The sequence below is a fragment of the Amblyomma americanum genome, chromosome 1, assembly GCF_052857255.1.
Source record: "Amblyomma americanum isolate KBUSLIRL-KWMA chromosome 1, ASM5285725v1, whole genome shotgun sequence".
Classification (NCBI taxonomy): domain Eukaryota; kingdom Metazoa; phylum Arthropoda; class Arachnida; order Ixodida; family Ixodidae; genus Amblyomma; species Amblyomma americanum.
Window position 1 is genome coordinate 398,411,729 of NC_135497.1, and position 26,700 is coordinate 398,438,428.

The following is a 26,700-nucleotide window of genomic DNA, read 5'->3' on the forward strand; positions in this document are numbered from 1 at the left end:
CTGCAGTTGTTTCTCACAATACGATCCTGGCAATACATCATACACGCATATTACAGAAGTCTGAATGAAAGAACACCGAAAAGAAGTCGCCAATAGCTGTTGTAGTAAAAGTACGAATAGTGATCATGAGTGAAATTGTTAATTCATATTATTATATTTTGTAGGTTTTGAAACGACCACATTTATTAAATTCAGTACATAAAAACAAAATGTTCTGAACCCAGGTTATAACCCTATGTGCCAACTCCAGTCACCATAAGCATTAAAAGAATAAACTAAGACATATCGGCGAATACTTTTTGATGACGACTGTTTGAATGCCTCTACGCTCTTTCAAACTAACACGAATAGCTAAAATTCGAAAGAGGTAGCTCACAAGGCATATTATATCATGATCACATGCGCAAACAAACTTTTTTTAATAACACAGGGCTGACAATTCGCAATGTTGCTGCACGACAAGCGTATATGAACACCCGCGAGCAGTTTAGGTAGCTGCGTTAATGTTCATCGTAATAACCTTCTTTATTTAAAACTCCGGCCGAGACTCTGGGTTCGAGCTCTGACATGTGTTCTTTTCTACAAGGCATAAGTCCCCCGATAAAGAGGTAAGCATCAAAATGGGCGCAAATTCATCAGTCTTAACCATTCCTGCAGCGTAGCTCGCTACTCGGCGCCACCTTTTATATTTCAGGCAATATTTCATCGTTTATGGGAAGGGGGCGGGGTAATAAAGGCTAGATGTCCGATACATAGGGTAAAGCCCATATCATTCATCCATCCATCCATGCAAGAACATCACATGGCTTCGCCGACAGTTGGCCGCCCTCATTTGTCGAACGGAGCAACAAACTGCGCAGTGAGTACGCTACTCTGTGGAATGACCGTCTGGAAGCCCTTTTATTGTTTCACGGTCGCAAAAAATGTGGCGGCCGCAGTCCCCCGACAGAAGCGCCAACTCGGGGCTCACCGTCGGCGTTGACAGGTGCCCTTTTTCCCGTCTCTTCCCTGCGGCTCTGCTTTGCTGCCCGCGGCCACCGCAGAAAGCGCTAAGGACGCAAGCTCGTCAGGAAGCCACGCATGGACGAAAACTTATTTATCTATCTATAACGCGCCGCCCTGCTCGCCGCTGCCATGCTTCAGCGAGATAGCGACGTCATCACGGCACACCCGGCGCCGCAGGGTTGCCAGGTTCCGACCCCGAAGGTCTTGGCGCACAGGAAATTTAAGTGCCCCCGGCCTAGACCCGGCTACTCCGGGCGCGCCAGTGGAGGCAGACAGCTGGCTAGCGAAAGGACGTGAGACAGGACGACGGAAGGACAGGGGTCGTGGTGCCTGGGAAAGCTGGCGATAGTGGGCCACGCGAGGAGAGATAGGCGGCATATTTTGAGGTCTCTCGATGGCAGTGTGCGGGTTTCGAGCACTGCCATCCCATTCTCGCCCTCCTCCTCTCTGCGACCCCTGCGGTGGTGATGACGTGGCAAGCGTCGCCGTCGCCGTCGTCCGTCGCTGTGCCAGCTCGTCTGCGCAGAAGGCAAGACAAAATGGTGTCACCAGATTGCGCAACAAGACAAGGAACCGGTGAAGGTGTAGTCTGGTCCTCGTAACTGTACAAACGTTATGAGCACATATCCCTCAAATAAGCGCTCCCTGGACTGTCGCGTGCACCAGAGGCAAGTGGTCTGAACAGTCGAAAGAGAGTGTTTTGACATCTGTATGTGCACGATAGAAAAGTCTGATGGTGATGAGTTTTTATGGCGCAAGGGCAGCTTCAAGGCCAGTGAGCGCCAAGACACAAGGTATTTTTTTTTCATTCTATACAAAGTGGGGTCACACCGAAGAGAAGCCGGGCAACAGGTCATGGGAAAGTTTGTACACCCATTGTATTGCCGGTGTGTACCCGGCGGCACAGTGGACTGGACGCCGGAGTTCCCGTATACGAGGCGAATCTTATACCACTATGTACAGCGGCTGACGTGTGTGGACACACGTAAGCGTCAAATGAAACAAACGCGATAAATGAAACAGAAAATCAAAAATACAAAATATTGGTCGCCAGACAAGAATAGAGATGGCGTGCATTAAAACTTCCACGTAGCGGTATTCACACCATAGGAGTTTAACTCAGGAGCGCTAGAGTTCATTTTAGATCAGCTAAGATCTTGCAATTTTGCTATTCCCTCTGCAATGGTCGCCTCTGCGTTTCATTTGACGCTAATAGTACCTAAGTTGAACTGTGAAGCACGCTGTATTCAGACTTTCTAAATGTAGAGTGCAATTTATAGATGTCCATACATTTTTCTGGAGAGCTAGAGCGGCGCGTCGCGTTTTTAGCACTAAATCAGAGACGACTACCGTGAGCGAAAAGTTCGTGACAGCTTTCTGAGCGCGTAGTGAACGCGCTGACTTTAATCGCTAACCATTAAGAGAAAGGCCAACCCATTAAGTATGACTGACGACAGCTTACATCTGGTCTATGATAGTTCCTTAGTAACATTACCAACTTTACTCAGCGCCATAAACACCTACAGCGTGCATTTGGGAGCCGTAATGCTCTCTAAACATAAGTTCATCTCATGGTAACTGTCCAGTGCAGTGGCCTCTGAATTTCATCCACTCAACTGTCTGTCCTCATCACACGTTATATTGTCAAATATCAAATCAGGGGTTTTTCCATGAAAGAAAGGCAACGTAACGCCGCCTCCAAGAGCTTTCCGTAAGTCCTCAAACCATAGCTATGCTACCTCCTAACAAAATAGGATAGAGCACCTCTGGGCTGTGGCCCTATGGCGCTGCGGACGGGGTAGCGGCGGGCTCGCCCGCTTCGCCGCCGTCCACGATGTGCTCGTCGCCGTCAGCCGTCGGTGGCGCTGGGACGTCCTTGGGCGGCGCGCTGAGCCCCATGCGCTTGATATCAGATATCTTGGCGAACACCGCCTCCTCGTATAGGTCGCGGGGCACGCCCTTGTACTGGAGCCAGTTGGCGTCCTCGAGCACGGCCAGCGCGTACGCGGCCGCCACATGCAGGCCCAAGTGCTTGCGCAGCGTGGTCGCCGCCTCGGCCAGGTTGAGCAGCTTCATGTACGGCCCGTCCGCGCCCAGCCGCTGGTACGCACACAGGAACGCCTGCGCATAGCGGACAGTGCAGGGAGAGAGGAAAGGGGTGCAATTAAAGGCGAGTCAATGATATCCCAGCTGAGATCCAGGGGTTGGAAAGACAACCGGTCTGTTGCGGTAACCGATGGGATAGCAAGGGACGGGTACATAAAACCGTGGACAGCAAATATTCAAGCGTGCATAGACGAGGGCATTTGATGGGATAAGGTAGCCATAGCAGATGAGGGACAAAGCTCAGTGCTAGTGCCGAAAGGCCTTGCTTGCATCTGTTGCCAGTGATGGCGTGTACTGCACGGTTGGATAAAGCAGTGAGATCTCTCATCCTTGCGAGAGAAAAAAACAGTGGATACTGCCGTTAAATATACCTGTACCAGATCTTGCAAGCTTGCATGCACAGGGGCGCAAAGGTTGATTGTAGCAACGTCTATTCCATTGAATCTGTTACTAAGAACTCTCAGGGAGGAACGGAGGTCACCAGGACAGATCAGTGCCCTGCCGCCCGTCACGTGCCATGCACCCAGCCAGAATTGCACACACCGCTTTTGAGCACCGCCGCCAATGGTACTGACAAAGCGGGCACGCACCTGCAGGCGACCGCGTCTGGCGCGCAGCTCGGGGATTACGTCGAGCACCCAGGAGTTGCGTCCTCCCAGGAACTCGAGGATGAGGTAAACGTGCTTCATGCCCGCGAAGCGCCAGCCCACAGACACGTACTCCTGCACCTGCTGCATCGGACCCTGCGACCGGGACCATACGCAGGAGGGACATATCACTCAACAGAACACACCAGTTCGCCTATAGTGGTAGATCCATACAGGAACTATACTATAATTACTATAATAAATTAAAGTATGGATCCATCCATGGATCCATATAAGATCAAGACATACAGATCTCTACACCTCTATGTGCACTTTGTAGCGCAGGCGTAACAGTACACTGCATCCGGCCGGAAAAGAAATAACAAAGAACGAATGAGAGAAAAAGCTCCCAGAAAAAGACGCCGACATGAGAAGCGCCTTTCTCGCCAGCGATGGCACGACTCGCGAGCGTCTCTTGGCTCATAGTCAATGACTGCATCATTATGGCGCACCTTTCGTCTCATGGAAATTGGCAAGCGTTCAAAAAGCCCTGCAAGTTCAGCATGTCTTGCTTCGGGACAGACGCCAAGTCAGTTCACTTCAGAGGTCGTCAGGACTTTATTTCTATCTAGCTTTCGATCAAGCACCAGCGCCGTTCATCGGTTCATCTACCCGAATACTCTTCCTTGAGAAGCGGGCTCGCCTCCGAGCAAAGATGACCTTGAAGGTATGCAGAAGCAGTTCACCATGGCTAAGTTTCTTACAGCTATAGATCAAATGAATGTGCTTAAAGCTCCTGGGCCGGATGGACTTACATATGAAGTTTTCAAAAATATGGAAGGTCCGGCATTGTATCCCTGAACACAATTTGGACATCTGCAGACGTCCCAACATCGTGGAAATATGCTGAAGGGGTGCCGATCCGTGTGTTGTAACGTTGTGTTTGGTTTTATGGCAAATAGGCAACTGAGGCCATCATGCACCAAGCACAAGGTATTAGAAAAGTTTTTTGTTGAATATTATAGAAATGTAAAAAATAATCCCTGGTGTAGAGGCCCTCAAACGTTAATACTACCAAGTGAACACATACACAAATTTTAGAAATGGCTACTAGTGAAAGCTTTAATGAGGGCTGGGTAACCTCAGTAGCTATCCTTGGCTGGGAAAAGATATCGAGGCTCCCAGCCAATCAAAATAAAAAAGTTGGCGGTGGTTAAACTCTGTTTAAAGCTGGAATGACGCGATAGCTAAAGCTGGCCGGGTGGCACTTGCACAGTTGAATTGCAAAGTCAGTCTTTCGCCACTCCGTTTCACTGGGCGTTCCTTCTTTATCTTCGTCCCACTTGACATGGCGCATGCGCACAGCTGTTGCAGCTCGGTTTAGCCGGCGCGCCGCCAGCAGCAACTGCTCCGCACCAAGTGGCTGGTCACGTGAGTGCCGCCACGCTGAAGGCCCGAAATGCTACCGTAGCGTAGCTATCGCTAAAAAATCTCAGCCTTCTTCTGAGGCGTGAGAAAGTGGCTGAGGTGTATTAGAACTCTTACAGACCAGCGGGTAAAAAAATTAGAGCCTCTTGAGATACCCCATTTCTTTAAAAAAGATGAAAATACATGACACATCAAATAATGCATCACCTCCTAAAAGCAGTGTAGGATGAAAAGGAATGTATTCGTTATAAAATCGGGGTGCCGATATCTAAGCCCGGAAATAATCCTAGAAGGTTAAGCAACCTTCGCCCTATCGATAGTGATTACGTCCACTCTACGTAAGTTCCTAAAACGGATGATAGCTACGTGGCTCTAATGGTGGCTGGAACGGTATCAATAGTACCATCCGGCTCAGATTGGCTTTCGCCGCCACTAGGCCCCTGAGGACGGACTGCACCACCTATCAAGCATGGTGGTGCTCGAAGGCAGATCTCGCAAAATCCGCACGCTTCCTACCATGTACGTTCACAAGGCGTATGACAACGTCAGCCGCTCAAGGATCTTGGCCATTCTACGTTAGTTTCATCTCCCTTTTACCCTCTTCGGGTACGCAACTTTGTGGCTTCGTTCTTGGAAGACCGTTCCATCGCTATACGCATCGGCAAGGAACGTGTTGGCCACTTCACCGTAAAAAGGGGTGTACCTCAAGGATCCGTGCTGGCCTCAGTATAATTTAAAATGGCCCTGCTTACTTTGGCGTGGTAACTGGCTATTCCGGATATATTTAATTTGCTGTATGCGGATGATGTAACGGTTTGGTCAGTGCACACACACCTTACCCACCAAAAAGTAGGCCTTCAGAACGCTCTGGACAAGACCTCTGAGTGGTGCCACAAGATTGGCCTGGCGCTGTCGGTTGAAAAGACAAAATGTATGGCTACCACCAACCGATGGGGTAGACGGCGCCTTTTGCTCACACCTATACAGCTGTCCTTGAACAGCCAACTCCTTACTACAGCGTCGTCGATGCGGGCGCTAGGTGTCGACCTGGGAAGCTCTATATCTGCAGCATCGTGGATTTGACCTGCCCGACAGAAGACCGCCAGTAGGCTGCACCTGTTTCGCCGAATTGCCCAAAAAACAGGTGGTGCATGTTTTAATATGCTTCGAACGTTAGCCCGCTGTGTGTTGCAGCCTCGGCGCCGATTAGAAACAGCCCACAGAGAGATCGTGCGAGTTATCACTGGCCTTCCTCGCTTCCCCCCTATTCACACACTACGAGCGGAAGCTCAGCTGAATACCATTGATGAGCTCGTGGAGCAGCGCCGTAATGCGCGCCACCAGAGAATATCAGCAATCGCTGCGCGGCATCTGCCCTAGCAAATTACTTTGATCCCACTCAGCCGCTTCTTCACGCAACACCTTTGGAACCTCCTCCTTGGCAGCATCCCCAGGTCACCGACAACCGACCACTACGTGTCATGCGCAACACTCACCGTTCAGTGAGAGAAACAAAGCCTCCTCTCTCAGCAGACTCCGTAGGTGCACTTCAAGCTTATGTGGACGCAAGCACCAAAGATAACATGCTCCACACCAGTCTTCTCTGTCCAGCTCAACCCACTGCACGCCAGGCATGTTCCTACATCACAGAGGCGCCGCTTCCCTCTGTGATAGCAGAGCCCATTGCCATTTGTTACTGCTTGTCCATTTTAAAGGACCTCCTCTGTACTCCACCAAATTATATTCTCCTATATAACGACTGAACACAAGCAGTAGGGGCTCTATGGCGCGTAGCCTGTCCCCTGGGATTGTTGTCGATGAGTGCTCCATCGTGGAAAAGTATCCATGCCCTGTCCGAATTCTATGGGCTCGGCGCAGTACGCACTATCTTAGGGAAGCGGACAGTGCATCCCATCTACTGCAAGTCCCGTAGACGCTTCCTCTGCTGAAATTATCCGCTGGAGACGCTGTACTACCTGAAAAGGAATTTCTCCGCCGCTCCACGCGTGCTTTAATTCCACCGCGTGGATCCAACCTTCCCGGCGGTTTAACTCACCGTGAGGTGGTGGCGTTGTATAGGATCAGGGTGAATGCTGCGCAGACGCCTGCGGTCAAGGCCTCCTGGACATCAAAAACCCCGCTTTTGAACAGCCCCTTCTGCCCTGCTTCTGCTACAGAGGCAACGTTACATCACTTTCTGCTGACTTGCCCTGGAAAACGGGAGCCACGCCGGCGACACCACAACATTCAGGCTGACCACCCCAGCCGACCACAGGACACTCGAATCTGGCCCATGGGTCCCAATACCGGGCCTTGTTGGCACTCATAGCCGACACCGGACTGCACAAGTGCATATAACCCTCTTATGCCGAAGGGCGCATATTTGAGCAACTAAATAAAACAACTTCGACATACAAAACCTTGGCTCCCTAATTACAATGTTCCCGTGCCCGATGCCCGCGATCTCTCACCGCATACTGTAAGAAAGAGCCATTTATTACACACATGTTTCTTCTTTCCGCAAGTGTCGTTCTGTGCAGTGAGCGTGCTTTTGTGCCCACACGTGTGCTTTCTATACGGGGAGCGTCTTTGGCGCCACCCACCGTTCTGCGAACGGACCGATGGTCGCCCGCTTCGTTCCCAATTGGTGTGGTCGTTAGGGTCGCGGGCAATGCCCCCGCCACCCGAAGTACGAACTGGAGAGCCGCGCGGCGTCTGCTTTCAAGTGGGCCCGTGCACATGTGCGCGTGAGTGTGTGCGTGTGTGTGCGCTTCCGGTGCATTGTAAGTCCGCGGTAGCCTGCGGCGCTGGGAGGGGACACAGCGAAGAGACGGACGACAAGGAACGAGTGTGTCTCAGAGAGTGTGTGTGTGCGATGCTCGACGGTGCGGGTGCGCGAGCGGGTGCGAATTCGCGAGTAACTATTTTGGCATGTAAATAAGTTTTTGTAAATATATCCTTTTGCATTTCCTTCACATGAGTGCTTAATCGTCTCATTTCTTCAGCGCGTATTTGCTAACATTAATTTAATCTTAAGGGTCATCTCTAACATTAATCAGAAGTGGGATTGTAACTGCGCGAACCGGACTGGAGACTGCGAATTCCAGAGAGCGAACTGTAGTTAATCACGACCATGAGCGAGGCACCTTCAGGAGCGACAGCGGGCACCACCGACGGTCAAGATGAAGGGAAAGTGAGTGACAGCATTTCAGTGAGCGACTTCCTGAGCGCGATGCGGGAAAAGACCGTCTGTTGGCCAGTCTGCTGGAAAGGCTCGCTCTATCAGCGTCATCAGGAGCGCCAGGCGTGGCAGCAGCAACAACAACCTATCAGGCGATGCCTGACCTCAGCAAGAACATTTCTGACTTCGATGGCAGCGGCGATGCGGCGTCGGCGAAAGAGTGGCTGGGAAACTTGCAGACCACCGCTACACTGCACAGATGGCCTGAACCATTCAAGTTGGAGACTGCTAAGTGCCACCTTGTGGGACCTGCCAAGGACTGGCTGCGTTCTCGCAAAGAAGTGAATACGTCGTGGGAAAATTTTGACTACCACTTCCGCCGCACCTTCTGCGGCCAGACACAAGCGGCAGAACGATGGAGGAAGATGCCTGCAGGAGCGAGTACAGCAGCGCAACAAAAGCACAACAGCCTACTTCCATTCAAAGGTGCGTCTTTGTCGAGAGGCCAACCTCGATTTTTGTGACACCCGGGAGCAGGTGCTGACTGGTCTCCGCTCAAGGCAGCTCTGTACTATGCTACTTGGACGCACCCACGAGGACGACGACAATCTTCTCCACGATATTATGGAATTTGAGCGTATCGACCGAGAGCGGGAGCAAAGGTTTGGCGGCACGCGTGAGAAGAGGCAATTCACGGCGGCCACCGAAAGGGTTGCAGAAACACCACCTGCGCGGAAGACTACGTACGATCGATTTGGCAAGGACAGGAGACCACCCCTGACCAACGAAAGAGGCCAGTTCAAATGCTACAACTGTGGGCGATTCGGACACATCTCCCGCGATTGTCCAGAAGAAAGGCATGAGATGAAATGCTTACGCTGTGGGAAGAGCGGCCACACGCAGCGTCATTGTTCGATGAGCCAGCGCAACGAGACCAACACAGTGACCGACACCGAACAGAAAATCTCACCTGGAGCGCTACTGAAGCAGGCCATGCTGAACGGGACGACGACCCTAGTCGGCATGATCGACAACGGCAGCTCTGGATGCCTCCTGCGTGCCTCTGCGGCTGCACGCTGCAGTGCGAGGCTGACGAAGGATGCCACGGCCCTCTACGGTTTCGGCAGCCAAGGCACTCCTTCAGCCAGGGCGATCGGCAAGTGCTACACAGACCTCGAGATCGACGGTGTCAAAGGCGAGAACGTTCCTTTTCTTGTAGTGCCAGACGATACTTTGACAGTTGACTTGCTTGTCGGGAGAACGTGCACAGAACTACCTTACGTGGCCTACGCCAGGCTGGGTGGTTGTTTGCGCTTCTGGTACAAAAGTGTATGTCCGTTCTCTCACCTGGAGCCGTTTAATGAGCCCAGACTGCGTGTGAAAGCGACTAGAGAGACCGTCATTCACTCTAACTCCATTAATTGGATAACCTTATCATCAGATTCCGATTTGTCAGGCCCTGTTTTGTTCAGTACACTTGGAAGCGAAATTCTTGTCGACATGAGAGAAGGGGAGATTAGTGTGCCGATTTTCATGAGCGGAGACAAAGACTTGCTTGTGAAAAGGGGACGGCGACTCGGGCGCGTCATGGAGGTTGACGTTGTGGAGATACCTGACAGCCAAAACCAACCTGCCCGCGTGAGCGAGAGCGATGCAACTGAGCCCAAGGTTTTCTGCGTTGCGACAGAGCGCAGACCAATCGAGGATCAGCCGCTTGAAGTAGGGCCCTCAGTAACGAAGCAGCAAAAGGCTGAACTTCTTGGCCTTCTAAATGAATATCGCGACTGCTTCGCCAACAACGTTAGCGAGCTGGGATGCACTCCTGTGCTTAAGATGGACATCACGGAGACACCTGGAAGTTCGCCTGTTGCGGTTAGGCCGTACCGAACAAATGCCGCGGAGAGAGAGACAATTCGTGAGATTGTTGGAAAGTGGAAAAGAGAGGGTATCGTAAGCGAGACCTCGTCGCCTTACGCGAGCCCAGTGATCCTAGTGCAAAAAAAGAACGGCGAGAAGCGTTTAGTCGTCGATTACCGCCGCCTGAACGCGCAGACATTGAAGGAAAAGTACCCGCTCCCTAGCATGGACGAACAGCTTGAGAAACTGTCTGGGGCGAAGCTGTACACTGTGCTGGACCTTGCTCACGGCTATCTGCAGGTGCCACTCAGCGACGAAGCAAAGAGCAAAACAGCTTTCATAACACCTGATGAGACAGGGCAGTTCGAAAGGATGACATTTGGGCTCACAAACGCTCCATCGGTGTTCCAGCGCCTGATGAATCGAGTCTTGGGGCCTTTGAGGGGCACGATTCCAATGTGCTATTTGGATGACGTGCTCATTCCGGCACGGAACTGGAACGAGTTACTCGTGCGGCTGCGCCAGGTTCTCGAGGCTTTCAAAAGGGCGAATCTAACCCTGAGACTTAGCAAGTGCGCCTTCGCTAAGGACAGCGTTGAATTTCTGGGTTTTCGCCTCAAGGAGGGAACGGTGCAGCCCGGAGAAGCTAAGGTGCAGGCAATAGAGCTTTTCCCTGTACCGAAAAACGCTCATGACGTCAGGCGGTTCTTGGGGCTGACGAGCTTATTTCGCCGTTTCATCGCGAAATATGCTCTGATTGCCGAACCTCTCACCAGGCTCACCAAGAAAGAAGAAAAATTTGTATGGGGCTCTGAACAAGAGGAAAGTTCCCAGGCGCTCAAATCAGGGCTCATGTGTGAACCTGTGCTCCAGCTGTATGACCCGAAAGCGGAGACTGAGTTACATACCGATGCATGTGCGAAAGGCCTAGCAGCAATGCTGCTCCAAAAGAAGGGCGACAAATGGCATCTCGTCTATTGTATTAGTAAAAAGACGACGGACGCGGAAAAGAATTACCACTCGTCTAAGCTCGAGTTAATGGCAATTGTTTGGGCAGTGGATCGCCTGAGACCGCTGCTGCTGGGAATACACGTTACAATTGTTACCGACTGCCAGGCTTTGGTTTACCTCAACGCGCAGCGAACCCAAAAGCCGCAAATTGCAAGGTGGTATGATTTGATCCAGGAGTTCGAGTTCACAATCAAGCACCGCCCGGGAACACGAATGCTCCACGTCGACTCTCTCAGCCGTGGTCCCGTTGAAGCTCCTCAAGACACGATGAACACCCTGCTAGAAGAAAGGTTCGAGGTGTGCGTGGCGTGTGACCTTGCCGAACAAGTAGTGGTTCTTCAGAGAGGCGATGAAGAGCTGCGAGAGCTTCTAACCATTCTAGAGAAACCGGAGAGCGATAGTACGAAGGAAGAGAAGGCAAGAGCGAAGGGTTACAACGTGAGGGAGGGAAGACTCGTGAGAGAGATAGAAGAGGAAGGAAACGTCAAGTTCAAATTCGTACTGCCAAAATGCATGCGAAAGGCAGTTGTGGTGCAATCGCATGATTTGATGGGACACTTCGCACTGGAAAAGACAGTTTCCAAAATCCAAGAGAGCTTTTGGTTCCCACAAATGAGGAACTACGTCCGGAAGCACATTTCGCAGTGTTTCGAATACATTTACAACAAAGTACCTGCTGGCAGACGAGAAGGTCTTTTACACCCAATTCCACCGGGCAAACGACCGTTCGAGGTGATACATATGGACCACATGGGGCCATTCGTCCTAAGCAAGAAGCGCAACCAGTACCTTCTTGTGTTCATCGACAACCTCATCAGATTTGTGAGACTGATCTCTACACGCGACACACCAACCAAGCATATGCTCCGTGCGCTAGAGGAGTTCGTTCTCGAAAGAGGTCTGCCAAGGACAGTTATTAGCGATAGAGGCAGTTGCTTCACGTCGCGCGCCTTTGCTGAATTCTGCACTGCGCGATGCATACGTCATGTGCTTAACTCGACGCGCCACCCGCAAGCAAACGGCCTTGTGGAGAGAGTAAACCGGACAGTTCTGCCCGTCATCGCAACTTCAATGAGCGACTTAAAGCAGCGCGTTTGGGACGAAAAACTTTCAAACACAGAACGTGACATCAACAATGCCGTAAACAAGACATCAGGCAAGACACCCTTCGAAATGCTGTACGGGTACCAGCCGGAGTTCCACAGCACCGCCTTGAGAAGAATTGTCGGCAGCGACGAAGCCCAATGGGAAAACCCCGAGGAATTGCGAACACGAGTTCGACAGCGCATCATCGCCGAGCAAGAGAAAAGCAAGGCAGCGTATGATCGAAGACACTTTCCGGCACGTCTCTACGATGTCGACGACATCGTGTTCATGACTAAGGCTCCTGAGCAGACCGGAAAACCAACGAAGGCCCAGCTTAAGTACAGAGGACCGTTGGTAGTAACCCAGGCTCTACCCTCTGATACATATCGAGTGACAGAGCTCGATCAGTGCAAGAATACTCGTTTTGCGACTACAGCTCACGTGTCACAGCTTAAGGGGTGGACGTCAACGCACCCGCAAGACCGCTTAGAAGACGACGAGTCATCCACCGAAGAGGAAGACACTGCGAGAGAAGTGGAGAGTGTCCCGCAGCCACTCAGGCGTTCGGAACGCAAACGCGCAGTGCCGAGCTGAACTATTTTTCAGGCCACATCCAAGGATGCGTGCTACTAATTTTACCCACTTGTCTACTGCCCGCATCCGTTCTATTCTAGTTGTATTCATACGTCTGTATATGTTTCTTGACTGTTTGCGAAGTGTTTGTGTGTTGTACAGTTTTGTTCACTTCTATTAACGAGGCCGTCAAGTTTTGTCAGAATGCCCGAGTGTAAGAAAGAGCCATTTATTACACACATGTTTCTTCTTTCCGCAAGTGTCGTTCTGTGCAGCGAGCGTGCTTTTGTGCCCACACGTGTGCTTTCTGTACGGGGAGCGTCTTTGGCGCCACCCACCGTTCTGCGAACGGACCGATGGTCGCCCGCTTCGTTACCAATTGGTGTGGTCGTTAGGGTCGCGGGCAATGCCCCCGCCACCCGAAGTACGAACTGGAGAGCCGCGCGGCGTCTGCTTTCAAGTGGGCCCATGCACATGTGCGCGTGAGTGTGTGCGTGTGTGTGCGCTTCCGGTGCATTGTAAGTGCGCGGTAGCCTGCGGCGCTGGGAGGGGACACAGCGAAGAGACGGACGACAAGGAACGAGTGTGTCTCAGAGAGTGTGTGTGTGCGATGCTCGACGATGCGGGTGCGCGAGCGGGTGCGAATTCGCGAGTAACTATTTTGGCATGTAAATACGTTTTTGTAAATATATCCTTTTGCATTTCCTTCACATAAGTACTTAATCGTCTCATTTCTTCAGCGCGTATTTGCTAACATTAATTTAATCTTAAGGGTCATCTCTAACAATACTGACAGCTCTTTCTGCCTGCTCTTAACCCAACCGCTGCGCCACACCCCGCACAGGGTGACTAAGTCCTGACATGCAACAAGAATTTAAAGATGAACGAAAGCATGGAAGTTGAACATTTCACTCCGAATGGTAACAGACGTGCTAGTAGTGCTATAAGAAAAATGAAAACTGGTTTTTGGGGAAAGGAAATGGCGCAGTATCTGTCTCATATATCGTTGGACACCTGAACCGCGCCGTAAGGAAAGGGAGAAGGGAGGGAGTGAAAGAAGAAAGGAAGAAGGAGGTGCCGTAGTGGAGGGCGCCGGGATAATTTCGACCACCTGGGGATCTTTAACGTGCACTGACATCGCACAGCACACGGGCGCCTTAGTGTTTTTCCTCCAGAAAAACGCAGCCGCCTCGGTCGGGTTCGAACCCGGGAACTCCGGATCAGTAGTCGAGCGCCCGAACCACTGAGCGGTATACCTTTTCCTCCGTGATTCAAGTTTTGTTCATGAGAATAAGATGTGGTGTACATCTCCGCATTTTTCACAAATAGGTTTGTCTTTCGTTAGTAAGAAGTTGTGGGTAAGGCGTGTATGTCCAATACGGAGACGGCATAAACTTTTTCTATGAAACGTTCCGGTGACTACAGGCTTTCCATTCACTCAGTAAGGGCTAGAGGTTACAGTGCATCTGTTGTTACCTACTCAAGTCAAACTTTAATCGCACTCTGAAGGAAAGAGGGTGGGGGGGGGGGTGAAAGCCGCTTGAGTACAGCCTGGAGAAGCCTGGCCCCCTTCATGCCCTGTTCGACAGTAGGAAGGTACACGTTCGAGAGACTACAAGACTGCATTTGAAGCAAAAAGTGCAGCGTAAAATCAAGAAAACGAACAACTTGCAGAACTATGTGCTTCAGTCTGAACCACTTATATAAATGGAAGGTGTTTCCTGCAAATAAAGGCACAGCATAATACAAAGTACAGAGGCGACAGAAAATCAGATGCACCATGTTGTAGCATCCAGCAGGTGTTCAGCAACTGACGACGAGCTGCGTCTGCGGCGCATATATATGCACATACCTGGAAGCGCGTCTTGAGCAGAGTGCTGCACAGCGCCGCCCTGGTGTGGGGCCACTGCTCGCCGAAGCGCGAGATGGCGTCCGCCTGCTCCACGCTGTAGAGCGGCACGCGCGGCGGCTCCGAGACGTTCGGGAAGAACTCAAGCAGGTCGTTGACGCGGTTCTGGAACCAGTCGGTGCCCAGCTTGGAGCCCCGCCCCCGCGGCAGGTTGCAAAGCATCAGGCTCAGCAACAGGTAGAAGTCGTCCATGGTGGCCTCGGGCGCGCCGTCTGCCCCCAGGGAGCGCAACTGGCGCCGCACGAAAGCCGAGCTCACGTGCACCTCGTCCAGCCACATGCCGTCCAAGCCGCTGGCGAGCAACACCTGGGCGTGGAAGCCAGGCTCCTCCATCATAAGCATGATTTGCCACTAGTCTCACATAACGCAATGCAATATGGCTGATCGTGCTATGCTAACAATCACAACGCAAATGCACTGTTTTTGTTTGATCCTTCATAAATAATTTTACAATTCGTTTTAGGACAAGCGCCACACCCATGCTGTTTATCCTGCAGCCCTCGCTAAAAGAGTTTTGTTCCCCATTTTAATGCGGTAGTTTAGGAGGATCACGAAGGCAGAAACTCTACGGCGGCGCGTCTGCGTCCGTATAAAGCCTCAACTCAATTTTCAAAATTTCGTGGATATGCCACCCTAATTTCAGGGGTGGGCCAAGCCCATTTTTGGAGATGGGCCAAATCCATTTCGAGACTAGGCCAGCTTGTCTGCCACCCGTGCACGTTTACATTTAGCGCCAGTCAAATTCTACCAAGGTCGAAGGTCAAATTTCGGGTGGTCAGCGGCATGTTTGAGCATGGGCCACAATGGGGACGTGCCGTACTAGTTTTCAGGAACCCACTACTCAATTTTCGTCTATTTCGGCAAAGGTTACTTCAAGGTCAACTTTGGGGTGGTTCAATCTATATTTGGGCGTGGACCAAGTTGGGGATGCGCCATACTACCTCTCAGGAACCCACCATTCAATTTTCGTTGATTACGTTCGAGGTCACTTCAAGGTCAAATTTCGGGTGGTCCATGCCATATTTGGCCATAGACCCCGTCAGGGCACGTCATAATCACATGCCCAACCTTCTAGGCCATAGCCAAATCTTTTCATAGCTGTTCTTTACAGCCGCTGCAAATTGAGTCACGTGACCCGCCAGGAGGCTTCATTCATCCAATGGCTTTCGCCGAGAACGCAGCTAGAAGTGCTCTAGCAATAAAAACAAGCTCGACGCTCTCACGCAAGTGTTTCCGTTATTAACGTAGCACGATTACTATCTCTTGCGTTCGCATTTTTAACAAAAGCCCAACGGGCCAAGGTCCTAGTTAGCGATCCGCCGTTACCGAACCAGTTCTGATCGAACGTCGCAGTACGTTTATCTTCGTGCTCGCGATATGCCCTCCATCCGTCGTTCCTGTGCAAATGAATGCTTCCAGGTGTTTTCCATTGACGCAAAGAAAAGAACGCAGCGTACTCAAAATGAAAATGTTTCCCAAGGTAAGAAGAAGAGCAGCAAATATCGCACTCTCAGTGGACACACAAACCACCTATGAAGAATGGAATGAAAGGTGCAGGCGAAAATTGCAAATTGTGGGGCTAAACGTCCGGGTGCTTCATGTGGGCTAAAAAGGATCTCGCAGCAGATGGCTCCGGAATAATTTTTAGCAACCTATGGTTATTTAACGTGCGCTGATATTGCGCAGCACAAAGGCACTTTCCTCCTCCATCGAAATGTGGGCACCGCGGCTGCGATTTGATGTCGCTACCTCGAGCAGAGAGCACAGCGTAACCACAGACCGCTCGAGTTCATCATCAGCCTGACTACGCCTACAGCAGGACAAAATCCTCTCCCATATCTCTGCAATTAACCCTGTCCTGTGCCAGCTGCAGCCACCCTAACCCCGCAAACTTGTTAGCCTGGTTCGCCTAACGAGCACAATCACAGAAGAGAACCCGACCGCTGTGGCCGCGTTTAGATGAAGACGAAAAGCAAAAGGCGCCCTGTGCTGTGCGACGTCAGTAAAGATCCCCGGGTGGTCGAAATTATTCCGGCGGCCTCCACTACGGCACCTATTTCTCTATGCTTTCGCTTTCTTCGCATCCCGTCCCTCGCTGCGGCGGCCACCATCCCCGCCCTGCGACTGCACAGCCAGCAACACGCAACCTTCCTGGGCTCCTCCACCACGGCGGAGTTGATGGGGATCCGGCTCGGGCTGGACCTGCTGCTCACCCTCGGCCCTCCGCCGCCCAGGAGTGCTCTGCTGTGCGACTCCCGCGCCGCCCTCAGCCGCCTGCAATCTAACGGCCGCGGTACCCCACTAGTGCGGGAAATTCGCTCGCGCATCGAGCGCCTCGCGCAAAGAGGTTGTGCCGTGCGTGCACAGTGGGTGCCCGGTCATTGCGGCATCGCCGGCAACGAAGAAGCTGACGACCTCGCGACCGCTGCACACCAACTACCTGCCAGCGATCTGCCCCTTGCGCTGGAGGACGTGCGTGCGGCCATTCACGACCATCTCCGAAAGCAGCACCCCGACCCACGCATCGCGGGAGGTGAGCGCATCGACAGTGTCACCGGCTGTCGCGCACTTACACGGTCGCAACGTGCAATGATCCTCCGCGCGCGCATTGGCTGCGTGTGGCCCGGGGAACGACGGGTGCGTCACGGAATCGCGACGAGTGATATGTGTGACGGATGCGGTGCAGTGGAAACACTAGAACATCTGCTCCTTCGCTGCTCCGCGTTCGCCGATGCTCGTCGCGATATGCTGGCGGCCTATAGGGCGCAGGGCATACTACCAGACTCCATCAAGACGCTATTGTGGCCGCAGGGCAGTGCGCGCACTCGTGAGTGAACTTTGGTGAGCCTCTGTGCATTCCTTGAACACACGGGCTTGACGTCCCGTCTGTTCTCCGTCAGGTAGTTACACGCAGTGACCGAACGCTCCGCGAGTTCTGCCTTGAACGATTAATAACTGGACGCCCCACTCCAGTTGTAACCTACACAGTGCTGTGCGCGTGTGTGATTTAATTCCTCTTAAATGAGCTAATCACGCGCACAACCTGGACACATTACTTACTGTGTAAATAGTTTGTACATAGTACTTCTCTCCCTGTCTTCTATTCCTGTCCCCTCAACTCTTTCATTTCATTTCTCCATTCTGCCTGCTGTCCTTTATTTCCGCTGCCCCAGCTCAGGTGCTTCAGTATCGATGGCAGATGCCGGGGCTAGCAAAAATCTTTTCCTTCCTTTTTACTATTATTTTTAATAAAACCACTACCACCACTACCACCACCCTCACGGCGTGGTTGAGGTGTCCACCGAGATGCGAGACAGTTACTGTGCTATTTGCTTTCCTGAAAAAACACTAATTTTCGGCGCATTTAACCCCATAATTTAAAATTTTTAGAAGAGAATACAGATGTGCTAGCGTGTGTATGGTATGGCATGGCATGGAATGACGTATATATCTTGCATATTGTGGTATGGTAAGGCATGACACGGTAAGGTAGGTGTGGTTTGGTGTGGTTAGGCATGGTATGGTAGGTTTGGAATAGTATGGTGTGGCATAGTGTGAGGTTTCACGCCTCAATGTTGCACTTAGGCTATGCGAGACGCCGTAGTAGGAGCCCACGGATTAATCCGACCCCAGGCACTGACGTCGTGCAGTATACGGGCCTCTAGAATTTCGCCTCGATCGAAATTCGGCCGCCACGGCCGGGATCAAACCCGCGTCTTTCGGGCCAGCAGCCGAGCACCATAACCACTGAGCCATCGCGGCAGCTTGAAAAAACAGGATCGGCTTATAGTACATACATGTCGGTAGCCGGCCTCGCAGACCACCTTGAAGAATCCGAGCAGGCAGGCGATCGCCGTCGCCGGGTCCTGGTCCTGTGTGATTAGACGCACGCAGCGTGGGTCGAACTGGCCCAGCGTCGGGAACACGTACACCATCTGACGCGGCAGCGTGGTCGCCAGCACGTCGGCCGCCACCACGCCCATGGGACCCGGCATCATGGCGGCGTCCACTCCTTGTCTGCCGGCGAGGCGATCCTCCGGTACAAGATACCCGCACCACCCGGGGAAGCCGAGGACACGCCCTGCGACACGCAGCGCGCCTACGCTTCAGCGAGATCGTCGTCGTCCGGCTGGGACTTCACCCTCAATGTCTACGCCTTAGAGGTCACCGAGGAACAACCGCAAAGCGAGAAGCCTCAAAGAGCAGAGCGCTGCCGGCCCCGTCCGCTGACCAAGCCTCAAAGAAGCGTCGCAACTGGCGCTGTCGCGAGACAAGTCGCATTTCTAGCGTTCGTCCAGCCTTGCGCTCGTAACACGAGACGCCGAGAGCATCTTCAGTCATCGTAGGGCATGCGAGTGCTAAAAGTGAGATTTTTCGCGTTAAAATATACGAGGTCTGTTAGAAAAGTATCCGACCTTTGGCGGAAGAAAAAAAAAGTGGCGTAACTGGAGCGCTGGAAACCTAATCACCCTCAAAGTAGTCTCCTTGGGCCACACACTTCTTCCAGCGGTGCTGCCATTGTTGGAAGCATTCCGAGAAGGCCTCTTTCGGAATGGAGCTTAGCTCAGCTGTCGTTGCAGCCATAATTCCCTCTCTTGTCTGAAATCGCGCTTCTTTCAATGGCCTCTTGATTTTGCGAAACAACCGGAAGTCGCAGGGGGCCATATCAGGAGAGTATAAGGAGCCTGATTTTTCACCAAAAAAGTCAATCAAGTGCGAGGAATGTGCAGGAGCATTGTCGTGATGGATGCACCGATTTACTGTTGACCACAACTCCGGTCTCTTGCGCCGCACAGCATCACGTAGGCGACGGACGACATCGCTGTAGTACTCTTTGGTGACTGACCCTGTGGTGCGTGCTCATGGTGTACCCCACCGCGGAAGTCAAACAAAGCAGTCAGCCTCACTTTAACGTTGCTGTACACTTGGCGGATGGCGGGCCTTCTTTGGTCTTGGTGACGTGGAATGCTTCCACTGTGACGACTGGGATTAGGATTCCGGGTCGCACCCGTACCCCCAAGACTCGTTACCAGTGATTATGGTGTTCATGAAATCGGGGTCACTGTTTGTGGAATCCAGCATGTCCTGTGAGACCAACACGAAGTTGCTTTTGCTCCACCGTGAGCAGCTTCGGCATGAATTTCGCCGCAACTCTCTTTATGGCCAAAATCTTCGGTGATAATTGAATGTGCAGAAAAAGTTCCGATGCCCACCTCTTCCGCCATTTCTCGGATAGTCACACGACGGTCCCGCATCGCCACAGCATTCACTTCGGCAATGACCTGGTCATTTCGGCATGTTGATGGCTGACCAGAGGGTGAGAGAGAGAGAAAAACTTTATTTGGCCCATTAAGTGTTTAGCGTTCTGTCTTCGTCTGCATCGCTGCAGACTCTTGACCTTCAAAGCAGGGTTGGGCCCTAGTCCAGGGCTCCACTGAGTCGCGCTGCTTCGCTTGCGTGCTGCACCATTGCCCTTTGGGCGGCGAGCTCGCAGCTGGTGAGCCGGCTCTCCCATTGCTCCGCACTCGTGGTTTTGTGTTGGTGGAACGTGTAGTTTCGCTTATACTCCCAGGTTATATGGTAAAGCGTGGGGGTTGCCCCGCACCACGGGCATGTGTTCCTATACTGTGTAGGATACATCTTGCTAAGTATATGTAGGTTAAAGAATGTTCCCGTTTGCAGCCTCCGCCAACTAGCTGCTTCTTGTTGGGCTAGGCCCTTATGTGGCGGGGAGTATCCAATTCTCCTGCCTCTTTGATAGTTTAGGTATTTTGAAAATCTGATCTCCCCGGTGAAGTGCTGTCCCTGGGCGTATAGCCGCTCAGCTCGGTACGTGATATCTCGAGCCAAGCTGTCTGCCATTTCGTTTCCTTCTATCCCCGTGTGCCGGAATCCAGATTAATTTGTGGGTTGCTGTTTTTCTGAGGTGTACTGCTTCGCGGAGGATAGCTAAGGCAGCCCTGCAGATTCTATCTATCGTATAGTTTCTGCATGTCTCTTTTGAGTCCGTTAGGATGACCAATGATTCGTCTTTTCGATAGCCCTCAGCCGCTGCCAGCGCAACATCAACCTCCTCCGCTTCCACTATCCTGACGCTACGTGTAGTTGCGCAGGTGATTAGATTGCCTGCGTTATCAACTACCACCGAAGCTGTCTTGTAGTAGCTTTCGCGTCTATTCCATGGATACATGGTTGCATCCGTGAAGACTGTGTTTTCTAATTTGGCTAAGTACCTCTCCACATAATCTGCCCGCGCCTGTCTCCTGGCCGCGTGGAGATTTGGGTCCATGTTTTTCGGAATGGGATTGACCTGCAGGGTTTTAAGGGTCTCGTCGGGTGTATCGGCGATCCGATCGAGATGCCCCTTTGGGTCGTGACCCAACCTTGTCAAGAGCGCTCTTCCTGTAGCCGTGTTTCTGAGTCGTTGCAGCTGCGCTTCGTGCTGTGCTTCTGCAAGCTCCACAAAGGTGTCTGATTCCTAGCTGTAGCAGCTTCTCATTCGCTGTGTTTCTTGGTAGGTGCAGTGCCGTCTTGTATGCCTTCCTTAGTATTGTCTCTGCCTCTTCCGTTTCGCTTTTGATCATGGGGTGGTATGGCAGCGAGTAGATGACCCTACTGACTACGAGGCTTCGTGCTAGTTTTAGCGTGTCTTCTTTCATTCCATGTCTTCGGTTGGAGACTCTGGTTATCATTCTGCCTACGTGCGAGCAGCCGCAGGCGCTGCGAGCAGCCGAGGCGAGCGGACGTGCGTTGCATGAGGTCCGCAAATTTTCGACTTTTCGACCCTTCAAACCCTACTGGACCACCGAAATCTTGGTTGGAACCAACATTGGAACCGAAGAGGACCACGAGGATACCGCTTTCAAGCCGGTCAGTCCAATATTTTGGATTTTATCGGTATTTGAAGTTTCAACGTGGTCGGCCGCCCAGCTAAGCCTAACGCGAGTACGGGGTTCCGCGGCATCCCTGGCCTCGGACCGAGGAGTACGTAGCCCGGAACGATGTCCCGCCACACCAACCATATCGCAGACCAAGCCTTAGCTAGAGGACCAGCCAGGAATTCAGCAGAAATTCAAGAAACCATGGAAGAAGACTATTGACGCCGCCGAGCCGACCACGTGCAAGACCGAGGCAGGTTCGAGGCAGGCAACCAAGACCCAAGAGGCAGCACCCCGCATACGAGATTACAGACCGAAAAAGAAAGCCAGGACTGGGAAATCGCCATGTCTAGAAGGCAAAAAAGGTGACCAGAGGGTGGCTCGCTCTCCACCGATGTACGGCCGTCTTTAAACCGGTTTTACCACTGCTTAATCTGTGTGCTGCCCATAGCATCGTCACTGAAGGCAGTCTGAATCTTCCGAATGGTTTCCACTTGGCTGTCGCCCAGCTTCTGGCAAAATTTGATGCAGTAGCACTGCTCCAGTCGCTCCGCCATTATGCTTGCAATAAAAAATCGACGAGAGCACTGCGCACTATGCCTCACTCAAACGCTGCGTCCCTGCGACTGACGCTATCGGCAGACGGGAAAAAATTCGCGCATGCTCACGAAGGTTCAAAGTCGGCTGATGCAAACGCGCTTGTTTCATATCTATCAGGTGTTCGCAAAAAAAAAATAAGGTCGGATACTTTAATAACAGACCTCGTACAAAGAAGAAAGGCGACATATACATTCAGCGAGCGTTCAAAGCGGCAACGGTTTACGTTTCGCGTGAGTGTCAAGTCGTTAGCGCCCCAACCCGCCCAAAACAAACCACCCTGGGACACTGCAGCGGTGGATTCCACAGATGCCTGCCACATGTAAACCGCTGCCTCCACAGAAGCCAGCTTAATACACCGTTCCCCCTACAGCCAGCACTCGCAAAACTGGCCTGTACGACTACCCGCCCAACCGACTCGCCCTAAAATTCAACGGAGTCAATAAAGACTCACATGAGACTGTGCGTACGTTAAACTACAAAGCCCTCACCTCCACCACTCGGTCGTCCTTAAACATACCAACTGAAAAGAAAACATTTGACAGAACTCTGTCTAGTTGGGAAATTTAGTTTAGTAAAAAGATGACTGACGCCAACCAAGTTAATTTTTGTGAAACACGACGTTTCGGGATCGGCTCGGTCCCTTCTTCATGGTGCAACTATACAGGCGAGGTGCAGCTTGGCTTTTTAAAGGGGCCCCAAAACACATTTTCAGTGCATTGTTTTGCCTGTTGGTTGCACAGACTGAGTTATGGTGATGCTATTAGCACCGGTCGTACCGCGTATACTGCGGTTTTTAATACCTTAATTAGCTCGCAAAAACAAATTCATGGTGCTGACGGTGTCACCATAGAGTGGTGATTTTTAGCAGCTGATATGACATAACTTAGTGGGAGCATGATGATTGGACAAAGAGCAAATATTCTGCAAATTGTGTTAATAACTAGAGATGTGTTTTGTCAAGTTTTGTGTTTTATATTACATTAACAAAACCAACTTATTTGCCCTAGATAAAAGCAAAGTAAAGCAATTGAAACAAAAATACACCACCAGAGGCTCTGGCTACTTTTTGCATCGAAGGACTTTGCGCCTCTCTGTAAACATCTTAAGACCCAGCACTCAACACTTTTGGCTACTCGCTATGTATCAGAGAGCGGCTTTGAGGAATCGATCCGATATAGCACTTGCAATCTGTAAGCGTTCGTTTCGGTTCCAAAGAAGGATGCGTTCGTTTCACATTTAGCAGGCAGTGCGCATCGTCAGCTTGTGGAGGATCACCGGGCGGCGGCGCCAGATGACGCCACGTTCCTGTCAACAGCGCACGCTCCTTGCTCGCCGTGACCAACCAGAGCGCTAGGAGCGACGGGCGATGGTTGGCGGTAAGCAGTAGCTGTACGCGCTATGCTAATGGTGTCTTCGACTGGCCGCTCCCGCGATCCGGTCAGGATATGGCAGAGTGGGAGCCGCTCTCCCTCTGAGCGCATAGCGAGACTAGTCAAGCCGAATGGTCAGCGAGTTTTTAGAGCGGAAACGCAGGAGGCAGAAGTGGGACGTAACTTCCGGAACCACTACGCGGCACCGCTGCTGATGTCAACAGTAGCCGCACGTAAGGTCCCTTGATTACCTTTAGCTGCACGCGGCCGCACACAGTTTGCATCGCGGTCGCCGCTTAGCCTGTCGATCGCTACCCCGGCTTTCCGTCCCACGGGACGCTCATTTTTCGAAGATCGCCTTTATTTATTTTTATTTATTTATTCAATACTGCAGGCCTTTACGGCCCAAGCAGGAGGGGCATACACTTGGCATCAGCGTATAGAACGAAGATAGCAAATAATAATTTCAAAGCACTTGTTCTATGGGCAATAGAACATGAGCAAAACAAGGACTAAACGAAATGCAAACCGAGCTCTTCATTTGGGAAAGTCAAACAGAAACAAACAGAAGTAAGCCAATGAATGAAATATGCAAAAATGAAATGTCAAACTTGCAGCAAGGCAAAAACACGATCAGTTTGGGCAACCAAAAAGCAGACAAGAAAAATATTCAAGAGCAATTCAAGGTTTCAATTGAATCAACGCTGGTTAGAAGAGGCAGAGGTAAGTTGTTCCAATCTGTTATCGTGCGAGGACAAAAAGAATATTTAAAAACATTAGTTCTGGTGCTGTATGGCGTTAGAGAGTCATCGTGTCGATGTCGTGTTCGGCGTGCCGTAAGTAGTGTTATGTACGGATCAGGAGTCAGAGCAAGAAGGTTATTTTTAAGAAGGAACATAAATTTTAAGCGCTGAATTTTTCTTCTCAGTTCCAGTGTCGGTATTCCATGTTGTTTCATTAGTGCTGTCGGGGAATCAGTTGTACGGAACTTCGAAAAAATAAACCTGACTGCCTTACGCTGTATTCTTTCGAGAGCGTCAATGTTAGTTTTGGTATAAGGGTCCCACACTACGCATGCATATTCAAGTTTTGGTCTTATTAATGATGTATAAGCTAAAAGTTTAGTTTCGGCGGGGACATGCTTCAATTTATGACGGAGAAGGCAAAGTTTCCGAAAAGCTGTGTCACATACGTTAGTTATGTGAGTGTTCCAGTTTAGGCTGTTTGTTAGTGTGACGCCAAGATATTTATACTCGCTGACTTCGGTTAGTGGTTCTGTCCCGAGGGCATAGGGAAAAGAAAGGTTATTAAGTGTCTTGGTTATTTTCATATACACTGTTTTGTCAGCGTTCAATTGCATATCCCAACAATGACACCAGGAAAGAATATTTTGTAGATTATTATTAAGAGTTATCTGGTCATCCTCGCTTGACACTTCCCTGAACAGCACGCAGTCGTCTGCAAACAATCGTATTTGGACGGGTTCAGTAATAACGCTCACAATGTCATTAATATATATTAAAAACAACAATGGTCCTAGCACGCTGCCCTGAGGGACGCCGGAAGTAACTGGAAGTTCATGGGAGTAGTAAGTATCAATATTAACAAACTGTCTACGATCAGTGACATACGCAGCAACCCAGTTAATAATGAAAGGAGGAAGGTTAATCATTTTAAGTTTTTCAATAAGCTTAGAGTGTGAAACAAGGTCAAAGGCTTTCCTGAAGTCTAAAAAAATAACGTCCACCTGGCCGGATTTGTCTAAAATTCTAGCAAGGGAATGGATTACCGTTGTTAATTGTGTCACCGTAGAAAATCCTTTACGAAAACCATGCTGCGCAGGTGAAAGTATATTGTTATCCTCCAGAAAATCTCTGATGAAGTTGGCTATGACGTGTTCAAGCATCTTACAACAAGATGATGTGGATAGCACTGTCGGTCCTCGTCTGAGCTGCTGCTGGAATCGCTGTTGTCATGCGGCAGCAACACAGACCGCGTTCCTAGCGCAGGTATCCGGCGTTTCTTCGACATCTTGCCTCACACAGCGCGGCACCCACAAAACACAACACAGCAAGGACGCTACTACTGCGTCAAAAGCCTGCACTTCCTTCTGCCTACGCGCAGGGGATGCCGAGGCCTCACACCGCTTTCGCGAAATGGCGGAAGTGGCTCTGTCACGTGGACTCATCTCGGAGCCGCTCCGCCTTTTTTCTCGGAGCGCGTCAGAGCGCTCTGAGCTGGAGGCGAGCGCTCAGAAAGAACCAGCCGAATGTAGTCAGAGCGGCCGGCTACGACCAGCCGAATGTGCGGTCGCCTCTCAGAGCGATCTAAAGCGACCAGTCGAAGACACCATAAATGTGTCTGATATCTTGCGCAGGATGTCAAACCGTCGCAGTATCTCGCGCTCGAGTTCGGATCCATAAGTAAGGTAACATCACTGATCAGTGCTTCCTTATACGCCGTCGACGTGATGATGAAGCATCGCTGGGTCAGCTGGGCGTTCACATGGTTTTTGTAACCATGCAAACGGCGCTGCCAGCCTTGGCATGAACGAGTTACAGAGAACAGGCAACCATGAAGTGCAAACTTCCGCCACGTGCTCAGTTATGCTGTTCTGATTCGTCGCACCAAGTGTCGTCAATGGAAGACTCAAATGAGAATGGGAAGGTGCGCGAAAATAGAGTTGAGGGCAGCATTTTGTTGTCTTGTATTTTGAAATTTCTTCATTGAATAACTTCCGTTTCTATGCATCGATTCTCGTAATTCTTTTTGAGTCAGCCTCTGTGTGACATAATCAATCTGAAGTGTAACCGGCATCCGTTCAAGCGGTGTTTCGCAGCCCTTTTAAGGCCTCGTGTTGAAGACTTCTGGGTCAGTGGACGCAAAACATGGATGTAAGAAGAGGGAAGTGCCCCCAGGGAGCGATTAGCATTCTTCTGTGTCTATTGGATGTGCCACGACTCGAGAAGCCTCCAGTACAGTAGTGCCGTCAAAGTAAATTCGGTGGTCCCATGCCTCGCAGTAATCGGCAACAGCGCTGCGCTGACGGTACATTTATCGGACGTCCGCTTTGTGTTGCCTCATTCTTTCCGCGAAGTTAGTTTCCCCT

The 26,700-nt window shown here is 51.2% G+C and overlaps 1 protein-coding gene and 2 pseudogenes across 1 annotated transcript; 1 reads left to right on the forward strand and 2 right to left on the reverse strand.

Moving 5' to 3' along the window:
• Nucleotides 1-900: 900 nt before the first annotated feature.
• LOC144102164 (uncharacterized) lies at nt 901-14,935 on the reverse strand. The gene is made up of 4 exons (XM_077635482.1): nt 14,687-14,935; nt 3,702-3,854; nt 2,770-3,126; nt 901-1,523 (listed from the first exon to the last, which is right to left on the reverse strand). Exons 1-3 carry the CDS (start codon nt 14,933-14,935, stop codon nt 2,785-2,787), a joined length of 744 nt encoding a protein of 247 aa, XP_077491608.1. The 3' UTR covers nt 901-1,523; nt 2,770-2,784.
• Nucleotides 8,260-12,855, forward strand: LOC144116494 (uncharacterized; annotated as a pseudogene).
• Nucleotides 14,936-19,732: 4,797 nt separating the features above from the next.
• Nucleotides 19,733-22,178, reverse strand: LOC144116495 (protein GVQW3-like; annotated as a pseudogene).
• Between the last annotated feature and the right edge of the window lie 4,522 nt (nt 22,179-26,700).

Coding starts and splice junctions, on each gene's coding strand:
- LOC144102164 (XM_077635482.1), bottom strand. CDS start 14,935: ATGGACGACTTCTACCTGTTGCTGAGCCTGATGCTTTGCAACCTGCCG. Junction 3,855..14,686: donor TGCTCAAGACGCGCTTCCAG/GTATGTGCATAT, acceptor TCCCGGTCGCAG/GGTCCGATGCAGCAGGTGCA. Junction 3,127..3,701: donor CCAGACGCGGTCGCCTGCAG/GTGCGTGCCCGC, acceptor CGCTATGCGCAG/GCGTTCCTGTGTGCGTACCA.